The 19,561-nt window shown below is 43.7% G+C and overlaps 1 protein-coding gene across 1 annotated transcript; it reads right to left on the bottom strand.

Moving 5' to 3' along the window:
- Nucleotides 1-827: 827 nt before the first annotated feature.
- LOC136632011 (phospholipase A2 inhibitor and Ly6/PLAUR domain-containing protein-like) lies at nt 828-17,797 on the bottom strand. The gene is made up of 5 exons (XM_066606545.1): nt 17,737-17,797; nt 16,718-16,831; nt 4,992-5,138; nt 2,742-2,879; nt 828-1,154 (listed from the first exon to the last, which is right to left on the bottom strand). Exons 1-5 carry the CDS (start codon nt 17,783-17,785, stop codon nt 967-969), a joined length of 636 nt encoding a protein of 211 aa, XP_066462642.1. The 5' UTR covers nt 17,786-17,797; the 3' UTR covers nt 828-966.
- Between the last annotated feature and the right edge of the window lie 1,764 nt (nt 17,798-19,561).

Below are 19,561 nucleotides of genomic sequence, written 5' to 3'. Positions count from 1 at the left end.
TCTCCCACTTACCCTCTCCATGCTGCTTCTCTCTCCCTCTTGCCCTCTCCATGCCGCTTCTCTCTCCCTCTTGCCCTCTCCATGCCGCTTCTCTCTCCCACTCCTCCCTCTCAGTCTCTCTCTCTGAACCTCTGCTTCAACTGTTTTTTCTCCTTCAGCACTGACCCTTCATTTCAACTCTTCCTCTCCTTCAATGCTGACTCTCCACTTCAACTGTTCCTTATCTGTAGCTACTTCTTCACTTAGCCCCTCCCCATGCAACTTTTCTCCCTCTCCCACCCCCCGCTCAATGCTGCTTCTCTCTCCCTTCCCCCCTCTCCATGCAGCTTCTCTCTCTCCATGTATTTTCTCTCTCCCTCTCCCCCTCTCTCCATGTCTTTACCCCTTCATCTCTCTCTTTCTCCATGCTGCTTCTCTCTCCCAGTGTCTTTCTCTGCCCCCCTCTCCCTCTCTCTCCATGCCACTTCTCTCTCTCTTCTCCCTCTCCCTCCTCTCTTTCTCCTTCTCTCAACCTCTCACCCTCTCCATGCTTCTTTTCTCTCCCTTTTCCCCCCTCTCCCCTGCTCACCCTCTCTCTCTTCATGCTACTTCTCTCTCTTTCTCTCTCCATGCCGCTTCTCTCCATGATACTTCTCTCTCCCTCTCCCCCCTCCATCTCTCTCTATGCTGCTTCTCTATCACTCTCCACTCCTCTCTTACTCCCTCTCTTTCCATGCCACTTCTCTTTCCCACTCCCCTCTCTCAATACCACTTTCACAAATTATTATTGAATTATCAGTGGAAGGCCTTTTAGAAGAAATAATAAAATTAAAGAATAAAAAAACAAATACAGCAAAAGCGTTTATTTATGTATTAAAGATATTTGTCAGCCAAGGGTTATTAGAAACAAAAACCTGACAACAGAAAGGAACCCTATAAAGTATCCCATCCTGTAAACTTCTCTTCTTTCAGGATCCTTTACAACTGTTAGAGAAACAATTTCAGCACTAGAAGACACACAATGGCTGGAGTCAGGACGACTTTATGGGCACTTATGCCGCCACTGGTGCAGGTATATGTATATTTGATTGTTGATCCTCCAGCAGTATAGAACTGGCTACCAAGATCACAGAAGGACTTTGTTGCGCATCCTCGCATGGCTCCTGAGGCTGATCCTGCAAAGATACACAAAGATTTCATATACCACAATATGAGGCTTCATAAATGAAGATGGTCAAACAAATACTGTCCTTAAAGACCATAACAACCAAGCAAAATACAACTTTTTCATAAATTATCCTGGAAATAAAAGCTTTGCTGCAATTGAACAGATTTTTTTCTGATTGATGTCTTCCAAAAATGAGGTTTATTTAGTATGTTTTCTACTCCACTTAAAAAACCCAATAAGCTTTAGGCCTTAGTCAAACGGGCGTTTTTAGCCGCGATTTTTTAGCATGCGTCCGGCGATTTTTTAAAACCATTGCTTTGCAATGGTATCGGACACATGAGCGCTTTTTATGCGCTCGTCCGATAAATTATAGAACAAAAAATCGCAGATCGCACCTATCTGCGATCTGCGATTCCTGTTCTCTTCTCTATATGCGCTCAATGGGGCCGGCGGCAGCAGCGCCGACCCCATTGAGAACATATAGAAGACAAATCATTCTTCTCTGCCACAGCTGTAACAGCTGTGGCAGAGAAGAACGATGTTTGCCCATTGAATTCAATGGAGCCGGCAATACAGCCGCTCCATTGAAAGCAATGGGCTGCCGGCGTGCGCGGGGTGAATTGTTGGGAAGGGCTTAAATATATAAGCCCTTCCCTGCAATTCATCCTAAAATGTGTTAAAATAAAAAAAAATTGTATACTCACCTTTCCGCTGCAGCCGGAGTCCAGCCGCGGCCGCTGTCAGTTCTCCTGAACTGCTTCTCGGCACTATTCAGCCGGCGGGGCTTTAAAATCCCTGCCTGCTGAATGATCTGCCTCTGATTGGTCACAGCCCTGACCAATCAGAGGCAGGTTTCACTCACACACCCATTCATGAATTCATGAATGGGTGAGTGACTGCTGCCTCTCAGCGCTGAGCCAATCAGGGGCAGGTCTGACTCACATCCATTCATGAATTCATGAATAGGTGTGAGTGAGACATGCCTCTGATTGGCTCAGCGCTGAGCCAATCAGGGGGCAGGTCTGACTCACACCCCCTTCACACCCACTGCAGGACGGCCGCGCGGAGCTCCGGCTGCCGGGAGAAGGTGAGTACATATATATTTTTTATTTTTACACATTTTAGGATGAATTGCAGGGAAGGGCTTATATATTTAAGCCCTTCCCGACAATTCATCCCGGGCTCGCCCGCAGCGCATTGCTTTAAATGGAGCCGGCTCTATTGCCGTCTCCATTGAATGCAATGCGCTGGACAGCTCCGGCCCGTTTCTAATGAAACGCGGCTAGGAGCAGATTTGCGGGCGACTTACGCGCATCGGTCACGCGATTTGCGGATGCGCATCCGTCATGCAATCCGCAAATCGCGCGAAAAAACGCCCGTCTGACTAAGGCCTTAAGATGTTTGCATGTGAAAATGGAAAACTTTTTTCTTCAGTTGGCCATACTAGGAACAGCAAATGCTTTTACTGGCCCCTAAATGGGCAGTCGAGGACTATTTAGTTCACTAGTTTAGTGTTGGTATGAAATCTTATGTAGAGATCAATCATAGTCAAAGGTTCTCAATAAAGTGAAGTACAAAAATTAGTTATTGAAACCTATTTCCATTGCCTTGAGAAGACACATATTCTCATCCGCTGTACATTGGATAGTATCTGAGGTGTAACACGGGGTAGATTGGGCAGGAGCGCAAGATGGGCAGATTACTCCATTGGGGTTATGGCCTTTTGTTGGAACTAGAAGAACAGGAGAAAGAAATAAAAAGATGACTTGTATTCATAGCACAAAAACCATAATGTATGAACCTATGAAGAACCTTCATCATCCACCCTTCTAAGTGGTGAAGCGGTTGTCCCTCTGTTAGAGCCTCTAACATATTATTCTCTATACAGTAGAAAGAAGACAGTGATCTACCATGCAATACACAGACACCAGTGGTTCTTCATAGCGAGATCAACTCAATACAAGCGGTCTCTGACCTACCAACAGAGAGATGTTTTACTAGATGAACCACCAGTGTTACCTATACATTCCCACTGGGAAATGATGGAAAGATGTTCTCCAGGGCAGAAGTCCCATTTAAATCAATCATTCACATCAATAATATACACTGAATATCCCCTTTATTAGAGACTAGAGATGAGCCAGCATACTCGATAGGGCGAACTACTTGAGCGAGTAGTGCTTTATTCAAGTACCTGCCCGCTCGTCTCTAAAGATTCGTCTGCCGGCGCGGGTGAGAGGTGAGTTGCGGCGGGGGGGGGGGGGGGGGGGGGAGAGGGAGAGAGAGATCTCCCCTCCGTTCCTCCCCACCGCTCCCCGCCCCCTGCCGGCACCCGAATCTTTAGAGACGATCAGGCAGGTACTCGAATAAGGCACTACTCGCTCGAGTAGTTTGCCTTATCGAGTATGCTCGCTCATCTCTCTTAGAGACCCATCTAGTAATGCTTTGGACCTTCTTTGACCTTCTAAACCACAGAAATTTCTTACGATGTAGATTCCACATGGCACCTAAATCATTCTACAGGAATATTGGCCAATGCAGATAGAAAGCTTCTTGGAGCTGTCACAAATTAGATAGAGGTACTGATGGGCTCTGAATAGCTGACAGGAAAGGTTCATTGATGCATGCTGTTTGCAGAAAATTCTGACCTCTCAGCATGGTGCAACAGAAATCTGGATTCATCTGACCAAATGATGTTTTTCCACTGCTCGGTGATACAATTTTCAACTCATATATGCCCTGGAGACTCACTTTTCTGTTTCTCTTAGACGGAATGGTGCTGGAACTGCTCATCTGCTGTCATAATATATTTATGCTAAGGAACAGTGAGTTGCACATTTGTAGATGTGACAGATGTGACTCTCGAGTAGTCTAGCACCAATGACCAGGCCTTTTTAGAAGTCGCTTATGTCCCATTTGCACGGGACGACGCTTGTTTAAATGAGCACACACGTGACGTCACCGCTAGTTGTTCGCGCTCATGCAGAATGTTTAGACAGGTAGATCATGGCTGAAAATTGCTACCTTCGTGCGCACTTTTCGTTAAGTGCTTCATATTCCATGCAGTGATTTTATGCAGGCGGAAACTGAGTGACAACAACTAAAAACAAACAGAGGATTCTGATATTCAGATAATTTGTCACTTGATTTTATGCTGCACTCTGGGGTCCCATGTCTAATATCCATACAAGGACGCTTCAGTCGTGAGAGGGCTGAGGACTCTAATAAAGGAGCCATTCTGTGTGCATTAACTGTGATCCCAAAGCACAGGTGGTCCCAAGTAAAGGGATAAAGTTTATGGGGTCACTGTTTATTACAGGACAGTAATTTTACTTATGATGTTACTTATGATCTTATGATTTTCACATATTTTTAATTAGTCTGTCATTGTTTATATGTGCTAATAATAAAATGTGGTACTAAATTTGGTATTTTTCTTTCATATAGTTTAATTGTGCCTGCTTGTACATTTTTCTTTAGCTAATAACCAGATTATGCTAATAACAGATTGACATGTCACCATTGTGGCCAGTGATTGGCTGCGGTGGTGACGTGTCAAAATGAAGCATGACTTCTGGAGTGCAGTAAACAGATGGGTGAGGAATGAACAAACCATTGGCATGGGAGCCGTGAGGGATACTGAAAGAAGAGTACAAAATTTTGGTCTATTGTAACTAACTGAATACTGTGCAGACCAGAGAGAAAGTGTGCCACATTACCGATGGCATCCGTAATTATACAGAATGGAAATTAAGCTCTGTTATTAAACTAGGAGCAGTAAAGTCTATGAAGAATCAACCAAATCTCATTTGTATGTAGAACAAAGCAGAAATGGATGACTTACCAGTTGGAAGAGTAGGAGTACAGTTGTCAGTGCTGCAGCATGAAATGCCAAGCGCAATTCGTTCTTGTGGTATGCTCATGGTGCCAGTGAAGTTGCATTCAGATGAAGGTGCGCATGTCCTGATCAGATGTTCAGTCCTCTCTCCCTCTACAAATAGAAAGATCAAACATATTTTTTTTTATTTTTAAAATATCACCCTTCTTTTGCCAGAGGCATCTGTGCATTTTGCACCTCCAGTATTCAGGACAACTTTCAGATTTTTTACATGTACAGATAAAACCTAGATTTTTAAATTTAAAAAATCATACCGACCCCCTGTACCTATATATATTCTGAGAGTAGACACCTGGTGCATTATCAAAATGCCACTCTTGTATATTGTACACAGGTGCCTTCATGCAATTTTGTGTCAAATTGTTATTTGTCATAAAAGATGCATTAACCCCTTCCAGCTCCAGGGCGTAAGTTTACGTCCTGACTGCCGGGTACTTCCCGCAACAGGGCATAAACTTACGTCCTGGGGATAGCGCGAGATCTAATTCCCTGTTAGATTACAGGACATAAGATGTAAGTAACCAGATGAGGAGGATAAATATGAAGATTCAAGACTTCTGCAGAGCAGCGCCAGTCCTCTAGAATGCACTACCTCAAACTATCCGGGCAATCCCCCGCACAAAATCTTCAGGCATGCTCTAAAAACACACCTATTCAGGAAGGCATAACATAGCTCCTAAACCAACCGTGGTTTTGTTTCTGTTCCCCCTGTCTTGTAAGCACTGTGGAATATGTTGGCGCTATATGAATAAAGATTATTATTATGATTAAATTGAAACTGACAAAGGAGACTGAGACAGATAGTATTGAATAGAAATAACCATAGAAGTTTGTTTCCTAATGGTATCTCTCCTCATATCTTCCCTAATCTTTTCCTGATACTGTCCCTAAGACCAGACACCCCTGTCCCTAGGTAGCCCTCAGCTATCCCTATCTGAAATGCTGTTCATGAAAGCAAGAGGGCACTAGGAACCAGGTAAGAAACCAAACAAGTAAGCAAAATATTAAACCAAGGGGAGACAGAATCAAACAGGGAATGAACAGACAAAAGGCCACAAAACAAGGAACAAGATGGGTCTAGACAACCATAGGAACAAATCAACTGACTAGAACAAACCAGATTAAAACAATGCACTAGAACCAAGCAAAGAATACTGAAAATAAATGCACTTTGTTACTGTGCAAAATTACAAAGAATGCACTGTACTCATCGCAACTGGGACACAGCTCCTCAGCCATCCCATAGAAACCATTCAGAGAGTGCAGGCTTCTTCCCATTTGTCGTATGTTGCAGAGTTCGATACTTCTGTGACCTTGTCCGTTTCCTCGCCACTGGTCCTGTCACACAGGCTGCTGCCATGCGGGCAGGGGAGCCTCAGTCCTTGTCATCTCCCGTGGCCGCCTGGCTCCTCCAGGTTGTCTTGTTAATCTGGTTACCCCGGAGGTAAGATTTATGTTGGGAGCCTTACATATTGAGTCCTGCACATTTCTTGTGATGAGAGACTGGTCTGTGGACGTCATTTTAGGTCTACCTTGGCTACAGGAGCACAATCCTGTAGTTAATTGGGACACATTGGAACTGGTAGAGTGGGGGGTCCCGCTGTGACAATCACCTGCGTCCGGTGGAGGTGAATATCTCCACCTGCGAGGCAATTGCCCTACCAGATTACCTCTCCGAGCTTTTGGACGTCTTCTCTAAGCACTTGTCTGAAGCCTTGCCCCCTTATACGGAATGGGATTATAAAATTGATTTGGTTCTTGGGGCCAAACTCCCTAAAGGCCGCATCTATAATGTTACCATTCCAGACAGAGAGTCCATGAAAAACTATATCCAGGACAGCTTGGCCAAGAGGCACATCTGTCCCTCAGAATCCCCAGTGGGTGCCAGGTTGTACTTTGTCGAGAAAAAGGTTGGGGGTCTCCGGCCCTGTATTGTCTATAGAGATCTAAATAAGATCACGGTCAGAAACCAGTACACTCTTCCACTCATACCCGACCTTTTCAACCAGCTTGCCGGTGCCCAGTGGTTTTCTAAGCTTGACCTCAGGGATGCTTACAATCTCATTTGCATTCGGGAAGGGGATGAGTGGAAGACAGCTTTTAATATGCCTCCCTTTGGGTTATGTAACGCCCCAGTCATTTTTCAGGGGTACATGAATTCCGTGTTTCAGGATATCATAGGGATGTTCGTCGTTGTATATCTAGATGACATTCTATATCATCACCCCGAGTGATATCCAGATAAATCCTGGGAAGGTGAAAGCCATCACGGAGTGGACCCGGCCAGATACCTTGAAAGCTCTTCAACGCTTCCTCGGCTTTGCTAATTATTATCATAATTTCATTAAAAACGTCTCCGTGGTTGCTAAACCTTTAACGGATCTCACCAGAAAGGGAGCAGATGTGAGTACCTGGTCTTCTGACGCCCTTACTGCCTTTGATACCCTAAAGGTGGCTTTCTCTTCAGCGCCTGTCCTTGTGCAATCGGACCTTTCCTGCTCATTTGTGCTGGAGGTAGATGCCTCGGAGTTTGGTGTGGGAGCGGTCCTGTCTCAAGGTCCATCCACACTCGCGAACCTTAGACCGTGTGCCTATTTTTCTAGAAAGTTCTCATCTACTGAACAGAACTACGATATAGGCAACCAGGAATTATTGGCTATTAAGTGGGCTTTTTAGGAGTGCAGGCATTTTTTTGAAGAATCTCACCATCACATCACGGTGCTTACTGACCATAAGAATCTCATTTACTTAAACTCTGCAACGAGGTTGAATTCCCGACAGGTCCGCTTGTTCATTTCCCGTTTTAATTTCCTAGTTACTTACCGACCCGGCTCAAAAAACACTAAGCTGACGCTTTATCTAGGTGTTTTGGTATCCCAGAATTTACTGAGTCGGAGCCTGAAACCATCCTTCCCCCTGGGGTGGTTCTCGCTGCCATCTCCTCTGACCTCTCACCTCAGATTCTTGCTGCTCAGCAGTCTGCCCCTGAAAACCTTCCGGAAGGCAAACTGTTTATTCCGTTACCGTTGAGGTTAAAAGTGTTGGAGGAGACGCATGCCTTGGTCCTTGCTGGTCACCTCGGTATCCGGGGTACTCTGGAACTACTTTTCAGAATGTATTGGTGGCCTCATATGGCTAGGGATGTGCAGGCATTTGTTACTTCTTGTCCGGTTTGCGCCAGGGGGCAGAGTGTCAGGCGACGTCCTCTTCCATCCTTGCCCATCCCATCCAGGCCTTGGTCACATCTGTCCATGGACTTGGACATTTGAAATTGAAGTTCCCGTCCCTGAAGCTGCCTCCCTGATTTATTGGGCTATTTACCGTCTCTCAGGTCGTTAACCCTGTGGCGTACAAATTGTAACAACCCGAATCTTGGAAAATTCATGATGTTTTTCATAAGAGTTTGTTAAAGAGATACGTGACCCCAGTTCTGCCTGCCCGAAACCCACCCTCTCCTACATTAGTACAGGGGGAACTGGAATACGAGTTAGAGAGATTGGTGGATTCCCGGCGAGTGAGGGGTGCTTTGCAATATTTGGTGCATTGGAGGGGTTTTGGCCCAGAGGACCGAACGTGGATTTCCGATAGGGATGTTCATGCACCACGTTTCCACAGGGCTTTTCCCCTCAAGCCCGCTCCGGGCTGTGGGGGTCTGGTGTCCCCCCGTAAAAGACAGGTACTGTCAGGACCAGCGGCTCGCAGGTCCATTCCACCGCCGCCGGTCCTGTCACACAGGCAGCTACCGTGCGGTGCAGGGGAGCCCAGTCCTTGTCATCTCCCCTGGCCGCTGCGTTGCTAGGGACGCATCGGGGGGCGCCCTGTGTCACATCCTCGGCTCCATGGCAACTCGACACTCAATTTCTTCTCCACCTTCAGCGGGGCTGGGGTCCTCAGCAGGGCTAGGTGTGCCTGGTGGCTGTCAGACTCCCCGCCCCAATCAGCTGCTGGGGCGGGAGCTCTGACAGGATTTAAACCTATCTGTGTGTGCAAATGGTTGCCAGTGTTAGTCTGATCTTCCAGCTGCACTCGTGTATTGTTTGACTCCCTGTTGCGACCACAGCTTCCTGATTTTCTGCTTTCTGGACTTGACTTTGTTTTGCCTGACCCCTTTGTACCGCGTACCCTCCTATTGCCGACCCAGATAGTCTGACCATTCTACTGTTTGTTTGTCTCCAGTGACTGTTTGTCATTCCCATGTCCCACTTCCCTAGTTGAGTGTAGGAACCGCCGCCCAGTTGTTGCCCTGGGGTTTAGCCCAGGGGAACAGGTAGGCAGGGACAGGGGTTGTGGATTTCTCAAGGACTCCCAGTATCCTGGACCCTGTCCTGACACAAGGTGTACTGGTGATTGATGTGGCAGAGAGAAATACCCCATCCATGATCCTGAGGATGTACATGCTCAGAAATTGTTTTGGAAAAATGCTGGAAGCTCTCCAGAGTCAAGTCTCCTCTGCTTCGAAAGCCCAACAGAAAGTGCTGAGGAAGACCATTAAGATTCTTCCCGCCCAACAGAAATTCGCAAACTCCAGGGAAAGAGTTGGAAGAGCAAGGATCAAAGATGTTAGACCCTTCATCATACCTCCTGGCACAGAGATGATTTTGTAGTCCCAGACCAGACCCAGTCTGCAAGGGAAGACTACCAGGCTCTTATTGAATTCATATAAACTGAAGAGTACCCATTTTTTAGAGCGACCACAAGTTTGGCAACTGTCTCCGTGGGTCAAGTGCCTGTTTAGAGTCCTCAATACAGGTGACACTACCATCACTCTAAAGAAATATTGCAGTGTAGCTCAAGTGTCCTTGCTCCAGCCAGAGTATGTCCTAGACTCTGACACTTCTACAATCATCCCAGCAGGTGAAAAAGGCATCTTCTTCCACTGAAGCACCCTGGTGGTCTAACCTTCATGTGGGCACTCCTAAACCCCCCAAGAAACAACAAGGAGTACAGGATGTAGCTTGCTAAAACGACACAGCCTTCAGCAAGCATGTCACTGACTTCAGTCAAGTGAAGCCTATCTCTCATACTATCTCCACGAATTGTCATCCTCCCATCAAAGACAGATATCGACCCCTGACCCCTTCTTCGTACCACACAGTGAAATGGATGATTTAAGACATGAAAGATACTAATGTGATCAGGGATAACTAAAGTCCATGGGTGGCTTCCTTAGTGTTATTTAAGAAAAAGGAGACTTATAGAATGATGTTTGGACCATAAGAATTTTGAAACCTCTCTGCTGTACTTAGACGATATCATCATCTTCTCCAAAACTTACAATTAACATCTGAAATATTTGGAGGAGGTGTTCAAGATCCTGTTCAAGCACGGGTTGAAAGACAGGCAAGTTACCTGCAGATCTAGCCCTGGGAATACAACTCACAGATGAAGTTAACTCTTTGCCAACCACTGATTGGGTACAAGAGTATCAATTGAAACTTCAAGAATCCCAGAAAATTGTTAATACCTGCATGAAGGAAGTTCATCGGAAGCAGCAAAGTGACTTTGACAAAAAATGCTAAAGCTATCCCGTTAAACGTTAATGATCAAGTCTGGCTAAAGAAACATCCACGGACTGGAAAATTAGACTCTATATGGGAGCTACTGCATTACACCATTTTGCCCAAACCCTCTGCTGATAAAGAAGTATATTATATTGGGCATAAGAATCGGCAGCTGAATCTCATCAATCGGGATAGACTTAAACTTTGTTCTTTGCAACCCCCACCTCCAAAAGACTTTGACAGTGAACCCGATGTGGCTAATCCACAACTTGACCTTACTTTGGATACAGACAATCCAGTCCCTTCAGTGACGTGTCTTAAAAACGCACCTCTTTAAAGAAGCATATTAAATCTCCTGAACAAATCATCAACCTCACTAACTACTATTAATTCCTACATGTAGTTGTTGTATTGTCTGTGCTCCCCTCTGCCTCAAAAGCACTGCGGAATAAGTTGGCGCTCTACAAATAAAGATGATTTTTATTGTTATTATTCAGTCTTTGACTCTGATGATCCAATGACCTGGTATCTGATACCCAGCTTTATTGTACCACTTCACCAGTCTGTCCCATTTGCTTCAAGCATGCCACAGCTCATCCACAGAGTTCCAGAAAATCGTCCAAACTTCAGCAATTCCGAAGAAAAATTCAGCCTCAGACAAACACCTGTCCGCTACAGAGACTAAAGGTCACGCTACCATGTTTAAATTATTGTGAATACCCATTCCAGTTTAGGTAGCGTTCCTAAGCTTTACACCCCAGGAGACTACTTGACGATAACATTTCTAAAACTTGTACCACAAGAGACTGCTTGGAGAAGTCTTTCAGTTTAAATGTTGATTATCCTTTTTGCTTGCTCGTTGTCTTAACTAATTATCTTTTTCTGGATGCTTCATCATGGTTGATATCCTGTATGGTGGGTCACCACCTATCTATGGCTGACATCTTTGGTATCGTTCACATGTGCAGGCTATTAGTATATGCAGTCACTCCTCCCCATTTTGGGCTGGGTTGAGTGGGTGACTGCATATTAGCTTGCCAGGAACAAGTTGCTCCTCCACACATTATTGTCTGGCTGACTACATATCCTCAGGGCTTAAGGCCATTGCGCCTGCCCTACGGCGATTGTGCCGGTGGCGATTGTGCCTGCCTTATGGCGATCGTGCCTATGGCGACCGTGTCTGCTTTGCAGACCTTCAGGTATTTTTGGCTTTTTCAGTGAATGTGATTCATAACTTGACTCATTTTCACTCCTTTCCAGTTTGTACAGCAGACAGTTTGTTTATTATGTTTATTGTTTTTTATTCGGAAAATGTAATTGTGTAACTTAGCTTTTGGGGAGAAGTAACATGTATAGACCCCATATCAATCTGAGGTCTAAGGTTCCACCTTAGCTTAACCCTTTCCAATCCACTGTCTGACCTCTGAAGACATTATGAATTAAGGCTGTACAGCTCTGATGTTGGAAGACGTTCATCAGGGCTCTCTTACTGTATTTTGCCAGCTGCTCTGCTGTCGGAGCCTATCCAATGTGTCACCTCATGTAGTACTGGCTTTAGCCAGCATATAGTGTCGTTGTATAATGAAAGATAAAGAGTAAGGCCCCTTGGAAAACCAGGATAGAAATTGGATTGGAAAGGGTAATCTATTGTCTTGGGAAAAATGAATTAATTCATTCTTTAATATCAAGCTGCCAGATTAAACTGTCAACCTGAACCGACCGTCAGACTCGTAGAGGAAACATCAAGGACAGCTATTATTTTAGTAAGGAAGAGTCTGTAGTGAACTGCAGTGTGACACAACAGTAAAAATACATAATTGCAACTCAAGAGCAACTGTTCTAACTACAGCCCATTTAGTAAAGGGTAGTGATGCTGGATTTTGTTTAATAAGAAGATGAGGTCAGATTTGGGAACCAAATAGTTAATTTAACTTGATCATTTCACTGTAAAACAATGGTTGAAGGACCTGGGGAAAACACTTTGTATGTAGCAGACAGGACTGTCAGATGACCTGACCCAGCAGAAGAAAGAAGCTCCCTGATTGGGGGGCAGAGCTAATCGCAGCCAAGCTCAAACAAGTTAACTGAGTGGAGTTGGCTGGAAATTTCCTGTTCCCTGATGTGTGGCACAGCTTATCACCCACTCTGCTGAGAGAAGCTCCGCTTGTCTTCAATACCTGAAATCCTTCCAAGCTGTGGCTTCCATCCCTGCTTCCACCAAATAGTCAATACAGACAAAAAATTGCAAGCTGCAGAGATCAGACATCCTCCAGACAGTCCTACTGAGTTAGTATTGGAAAATTTTAGCTCGTGTTTCAGGATGGCAACTGCTGGTAGTCGGGTTGATAGGGGTTTTGCTTTCCGTCCTAGTCAGTTTCTCTATAGCTTTCCCTTACTTCGGGTGCTGCCTCCCTTTGGGCTTGTTTATCCTTGTATCAAGGTTTAAACTGTGTACATGCAAGTTCTACTGTTTATTATTCTTGCAGACTGCCATGTTTAACATTAACTGGTGTGCCTTCAGTTTACTCACATGTGTATGTTAGTCTTATTCTCTACCAAGATCTTTTAATTCACGCAATTGCGCCTAATTCTATTGGTTGTCTTTATCCTGTGGTCTACCTTCAAAATTACATAGAGCGCGCTGCACTCATCACCACCATGACTCGACTCCTAAGCCACCCCTTAGAAACCACTCAGAGATTGCAGACTTCCTCCTTCTTGTCGCACATTGCATATTGACAAGGTTCTCCAGCCTTTAGTGAGTTTAGGTCACTTATGAACAGTCTGGGGAGTGGTTAGCCAGGTTTAGCAAGAGAAGATAGCCTGGAATTGGTAGAATAGGCCCCTATACAAGTTGAGTTAGAGTGACAGTCTAAATAGGAGGAGTGCGCTGAGTGACAGTCAGTCTAGGGCTGATTCTGGTCCATGGCAGAATCGAGAAGAGTCAAGAGACAACATCTAGGAACAGCCAGTGTGGTGGGAAGGAGAAAATAGCTAAAGTTGTTACAAGAATTTTTAGTAAAGTCAGAAGAGGAGTGAGAGAGGAGAGAAAAAGGAATTCCAAGCCAAGGAAGGAGGAGTCAGCCAGTCATAGGCACAGCCAGGGAGAAAAGGTGAAAGAAAAAACGAAGTCTATAGATGATGTATATTTGTACCAATCTCCTGAAAAACATTCATAATTAATCAATGTCTGCAACTGTAACTGTTGATTCTAAAATCATATTATGCAAAGTGTTTGAAGCAAGTCAATCTGCAATCTAATCTCTTCTCACTGAAAATAAATTTGGTTATGGTTTATGTTACAACCTGAATATTGGAGTCCCTTCCCACCAACATAAGATCTGCACTGAAGTACCACACCACATGCTCCCATGGTATAGAGTTTCTACCCTTATTTTTGTTCAGTTGTCCACTTTTTGTAACTTGTTTTTCACCACTGTACCCTGTCTGACTCCGCAGGTAGCACCAAATAAGAGCTGCTAAATTTACCATTGTGCAACGCACGAGCCAGGCAACATTCTTCCATAGGAGAGGAGCAGCCCTGCCACTGTGACTAACATCAGCGTGATCTGTAGTTTGCATTGGTATCAATTTAGAGTACATAGGACTTTTTAATAACTTTTAATTATATTTTTTTCTTGGAGACAAAGTGACAAAAAAGGCACAATTTTTGATGGCGTTAACCATGTAATATATGATATTTTAATTACTTACTGGAAGAAGGATTTTCTAACTTCATATTTTTTATTTTTATAATAATTAAAAATGGTGTAAATTATAGCAGAAATGTGCTCCACCTATGACCTAGCATAGATGTCAGTTTGGGACTCATGGATGGCCCAGGATCCTCTGTGTTCAAGACTGCTTGTGCCTCCTAATACATTTGGTGCATCTTCCTGCACTGATCTGCCAATTAAGACAGGCAACATGGAGCTCCGGTCTTAATATTTCTGTTCCAAAGTCTATTAGAAAGTTGTTAAACTTTATGCAAAGGTTAAAAACTTTGATACATAACTAAACCCCTTTCAAAACACTTCAAAAGAGTGTCATTGGGGGGGGGGGGGTTGCCATTTTTCCAACTGATGACCTATCCTTTAGACAGTAGAGGAAGTGGGAGCATTGTCTTCAGTCCCATTGAAATCAATGGGAGCGCTGTGGTACTATTTACACTTCCTGCTCTTGTTACTGATCAAGCCAGATATCCAGTCTTGTCCAAAACGAGAAACAGGAAGTGCAATAGAAGCATGGTGCTCCCATTAATTTCAGTGGGAGTGAAGCCAGCGCCCCCACGTCCCCCCCCCCCCCCATTTGCTACTGACAACGTCTGGCCTATCCAGAAGATGGATTCAACTAAAGAAGCTCTTTCACTGTTGGGTGTTCGCTATATAATTGTAACCATTATCATTTCCTTCCGCGTGTTTGTAATTATGTCACTTTCAATCAGTCTGTCAGGCACTGCAATTGTTTTTGTCTTCAGATCAGTATCTTAGCCTATGTGCCAATGATGGACATCATTTTCGGTTATATCGTGCGCTGAGCTCCTGTCCCCTTTCCACCCCTCATCACCATTTGCAATAGGAGGGGGAGGAGGGGGAGGAGCAAAGTCTGGGACTTAGCTCCACCCTGTCCCGCCCCCTCCCATTGCAAATAGTGGCAGGGTGTGGGAGCTCAGAGCACTGCTCCCGGCTCTCCCAGCCTCCTCCCCCTGCACAGAGGGACACTGTATATTGGCTGGGCGCGAAAACTCAGCCGATATACGTTTGTCTGAAGCTGCCCTTGCGATGTATATTTTCTAACTCTTCTTTTTTTTCAGTATTTTTAGCGTGACTATCCTGTCATATCTATTGCTAACGGCATACTTCATTTTTATTTTCATGTTTCTGCTGTCTTCTCTTTTATTGTTTATTTACGTTTCATTCCTTGCTTCACTAGATTGTAGTTTAGTACTTGACAAAGGAGCATACGGGCTCGAAACGCGTTGCACTCTGTCTTGTATACGTTTAATAAACTATTATTTATTTCATCTATAAGTTTCCAATTTTGTCCTCAAGTTCTGGTACCTCTCATAGCAACCCGGTCTACACTTTACCTTGCCTTGGGGCTGTAATATAGTTTGGGACACTCTGGGCGCAGCGGTTTTCTCCTCTACTTTCAGATAAATAAATAAGAGTTATGAAGGGGCTAGGAAAAAACGAAAATGGTAAAAAAATAAAAGGCTGAGTTCTTAAGGGGTTAATTCCAGCAATAAAAAAATATATATTTTAAGTGGGAAAAAGGGAAGGAAAGCTATATCAATTTGGTAATGGCATAATTGTAGTGACCCACAGAAGTATTATTTATACTCCATGATCAATGCCGTTAAAAATATAAAGCATGTCGAAATTGCAGATTTTGTTATTATATTCTCTAGCAAAAAAGAAATAAACAGCAAATAAAATGTAATATGTTCCCAAAAATCAGATAAATAAAGAATAGAGTTCATCAAGCAAAAGGCAAGCCCTCATAGAGTTCTGTCATTGAAAAAATAAAAATGCTATGGCTCCTGGAATGCGGCGACAGAAAGGCAAAAAATCTTTTTTTATCTATATAAAAATAGCAAAACATAAAAAAAACTGTATAAACTTGTTTTTGCCGAAATCGTGCCGACCAGAGAAGAATGTTATATCTTTATGTATTTTGCACACTGAAGGCCTTAAAAATGAAATTTCATTTTTTTTTCCCCAATTCCCCCTAAACATGGAATAAAGGTTATACAATACATTAAATATAACTTGTGGCTATATCAGAGGAGAATTTAAAAGGTTCTGGCTCTAGGAATCCAATGATGAAAAGAATTGAAAAATTAGCTGGTCATTAAGGTGCAAACAGGCTTCATCACTAAGGGGTTAAGTGCTTTTAATTGATGTGTTTTCACAATAAAGTATTTTCTCTATACTTTTGTATTTTCTGTTTATAATTACGGATAACCTACAGAATAACAAGATAACTACTCCAGTTTTGAAAAACTAGAAAGTACTTAGTGTCCATATATGTATATAGTGAGAGATTTGTAGACTAAGAAACTCTATTAAAAGTTCTATATAAAATTCGGCATTCCAGTGTGTGAAATTCTACTCTGGTCACCAAGACCCAAATAGCCCTGGTCATGAAAGGGTTAGTCATATAACTCACCGTGAAGGACTTGTGTATATACAGACCCACACATAAATCCATCCGGACAAGTTATGCTGCTGCCTGAGCAGGTTGAGGACATAGATATACACGTCCTACATGAGATAGCAGAACCTAGAGAGATGTCACACAGCACACAGTCAGCACATTAATCACTTATTACACTCTTGTTTTCTGCTGCAAAGTAACTGAGATCAGCGGCATCGGAGACAGAAGTCTAAAAGCTCATCTCCCAGTATGAACAGGAGGAGAGGTAACATCTGTCACACAGACTTATACTGCTATAGTAGAAATATTAATATGTCTTATTACCGCCACAATTCCTGCTATTTATTATTTTCTATCATTATTAAAGGTACGTGCACACGGATATTTCTGGAAGATTTTCGGATCCAAAAATCTGTCCGAAAATGGGACAGGAACAGCGTCTATTCATTTGAATGTGTATATGCAGCATGTCCTAATATTGTCTGATTTTCAGATGAGAATATTATTGTCCCACACATCAGACAGCACATGGACGGGATGTCTGATCAGAGTTGTGCTAGAGAATCTTAGCCACAACTTTTTTAATGCCCGTGTGCGTGTACCCTAAGGGTGTAGTTACACTTCCATTTATCAGTTGTAATTCCATCTTTGTTTCATTTTTTGGAGCAGAGATACAGAATAAAAATGGGAATAAACATTTGTTTTTTCTTCATTGTTTTCAAGGGGTTTTCAAAAAATACCTAAGGCTTTCAGTTTTCTTCGTTTCCATTAGTTCATATTGTGCCATTTGTTCCATTGAAACACGGAAACCTAATAGAGTAGAAGCGGACTAAAAACTTTCAGTTTTCTTTCTGCTTTTTTCTTTAAATGCATTGAAAACACTGAGGAAAAACAAACATGCTTGTTTCAAATTTAATTACATTACTCCAAAAAAGGAACAGAGGTGGAATTATGACCCGCAGCACTAATGGGAGTGTGATTGAGAAATGCACAGAAATAGAGCAAATACAAAGGCAAATAATTCAACCTACTTGTTGCTGTAAGAGCCGAGAGGCTCAGAAATCCAATCAGAGAAATCATCGTTCAGCATAGATTTTCTCGAGAAATGAAAACCTTGGGTGAGCCTCCTGATTTATCTGTTTTTTTTGGGGTGGTACACAGGAAGAGCTTAGTAGTTTCAAAGAAATGAAAACTTGCTCACTGGTATAGGAAAGTTACAAGTTATCTCCCATCATGCCGTTATCTTGATAATAAAGAATGTATCTCCAGTAAATCTTATACTGGTTCTCTATTATACGAATAAAAACTAAGAGACATCTAAAAACCCCTTTACACAGAACGACCTGTCTGGCGTAGATGCCCAACAGGTTGTCGCAGCCATAATTGTTCCTGGGCATTTACATAGTAACGATCATCACCCAGTGAATAGAAGCAGAGCTGGCTGGGGGTGGCTCTGGCCTGCCAGAAGGAATGACTGCCTTTTTATACAGGCCAATCCATCATTCAGTTTTCTGCATGCATAAACGATGAACAAGAAGCGAACAAATTTTCATTCAGTCGGGGCATGCATTTATACTGAATGATAATCATTAAAATTCTACTGGATGTGGGAATCTGAACGATTTATCAGCCCTTATAAAAGGGATCTTCACCTGGAGCAGGACACAGGAGTCCAGAGGAAAACTCAGCAGTCAGGAGGGGACAGAATCAAATAATGCTGTGTAAGTACCATGCACAGAATGACTGTGACATCTTACCAGCACTGGATAGAAGCCACAGATCAGTAGTCAGGATAGCCAGGAATCGTTATCGGGAGGGAAGGAGGTGCATAATGTAGTCAAATGGAAAGCCAGAGGTCAGCAATCGGAGGCCTCGGTTTGCAGTACAGAGGCATCAGGCGGGTATCGTGGTCAGAGAGGAAGCCAGAAGTCAGTATCAGGAGGTTTTGCAGAAATAGTGGAGAAGCTGGTAACATGGAGCTGGATTAAACTGTGCTGTCAAGAATATTAATCATTTTCTGATACAGCGGCAGGGCCAGGCTTTTATAGGATGTCTAATCAAGAACTGAATGGAGCTAGGACATGGGCTGGGTTAACAGAATCTGGGAAGAAGGCAACAGGTATGCAGGGGAACTGTCCAAAGAGCTGATGGCTCAATAAGAAGGGCTACTGTTCAAGATATCCCAGCGGCTGGCATTCCCTGGTACCTTCAGTGGAAGTCCACTGTGAGCCAAGGTGCAAGTATGTTTTCTTCTGGCTCCCACGACTTTTCCTCTGGCCCATATTTCTTCCACTGCACAACGTACTGCAGTTTTCCGTGGTATGTTCAGGAGTCCAAAATCCTTTCAATGACGTAGTCATGCCCTTGGACCTTCACAGGAGGGGGAGGCATTTGCTGTCTGCTGGAAAGGCCTCAGTAGGGACACATGGAAAACTGGGTGGATTTTCAGGCTGCCCGGGAACTTCAAGTAGAAAGCCATCTGGTCGACCCTCTCTGTAATTGGAAAAGGTCCAATAAACCTTTGCCCAAATTTGGTAGAATGTAAGTGGGTTTTCAGATTTCAGTTGGATAACCATACCTTCTCTCCAACCCAGAAAAGGGGAGCCGCTTGACAATGTCAGTCTGCCACTTCTTTGTAGGCCTCCTGAGCTTCCCACAAGGCCTCCTTTAATTACTTATAAGTATCTGCCAATGCTGCCAATTTGTGGTTGACCATCGGGATAGGAGTGTTGGCAGGAAGGCTAGGGATGAAAACGGGGTGCCTTCTTTAGTTGCATAGAATTAGCTATGGGTGGTAGAACTATGTTAGGCATTGTTATACATGAACTCCGCTGTTGGTAGATAATCCACCCAGTC

The sequence above is a fragment of the Eleutherodactylus coqui genome, chromosome 6, assembly GCF_035609145.1.
Source record: "Eleutherodactylus coqui strain aEleCoq1 chromosome 6, aEleCoq1.hap1, whole genome shotgun sequence".
In the NCBI taxonomy this organism is placed as follows: domain Eukaryota; kingdom Metazoa; phylum Chordata; class Amphibia; order Anura; family Eleutherodactylidae; genus Eleutherodactylus; species Eleutherodactylus coqui.
This window is presented reverse-complemented; position numbering and strand designations above follow the sequence as displayed.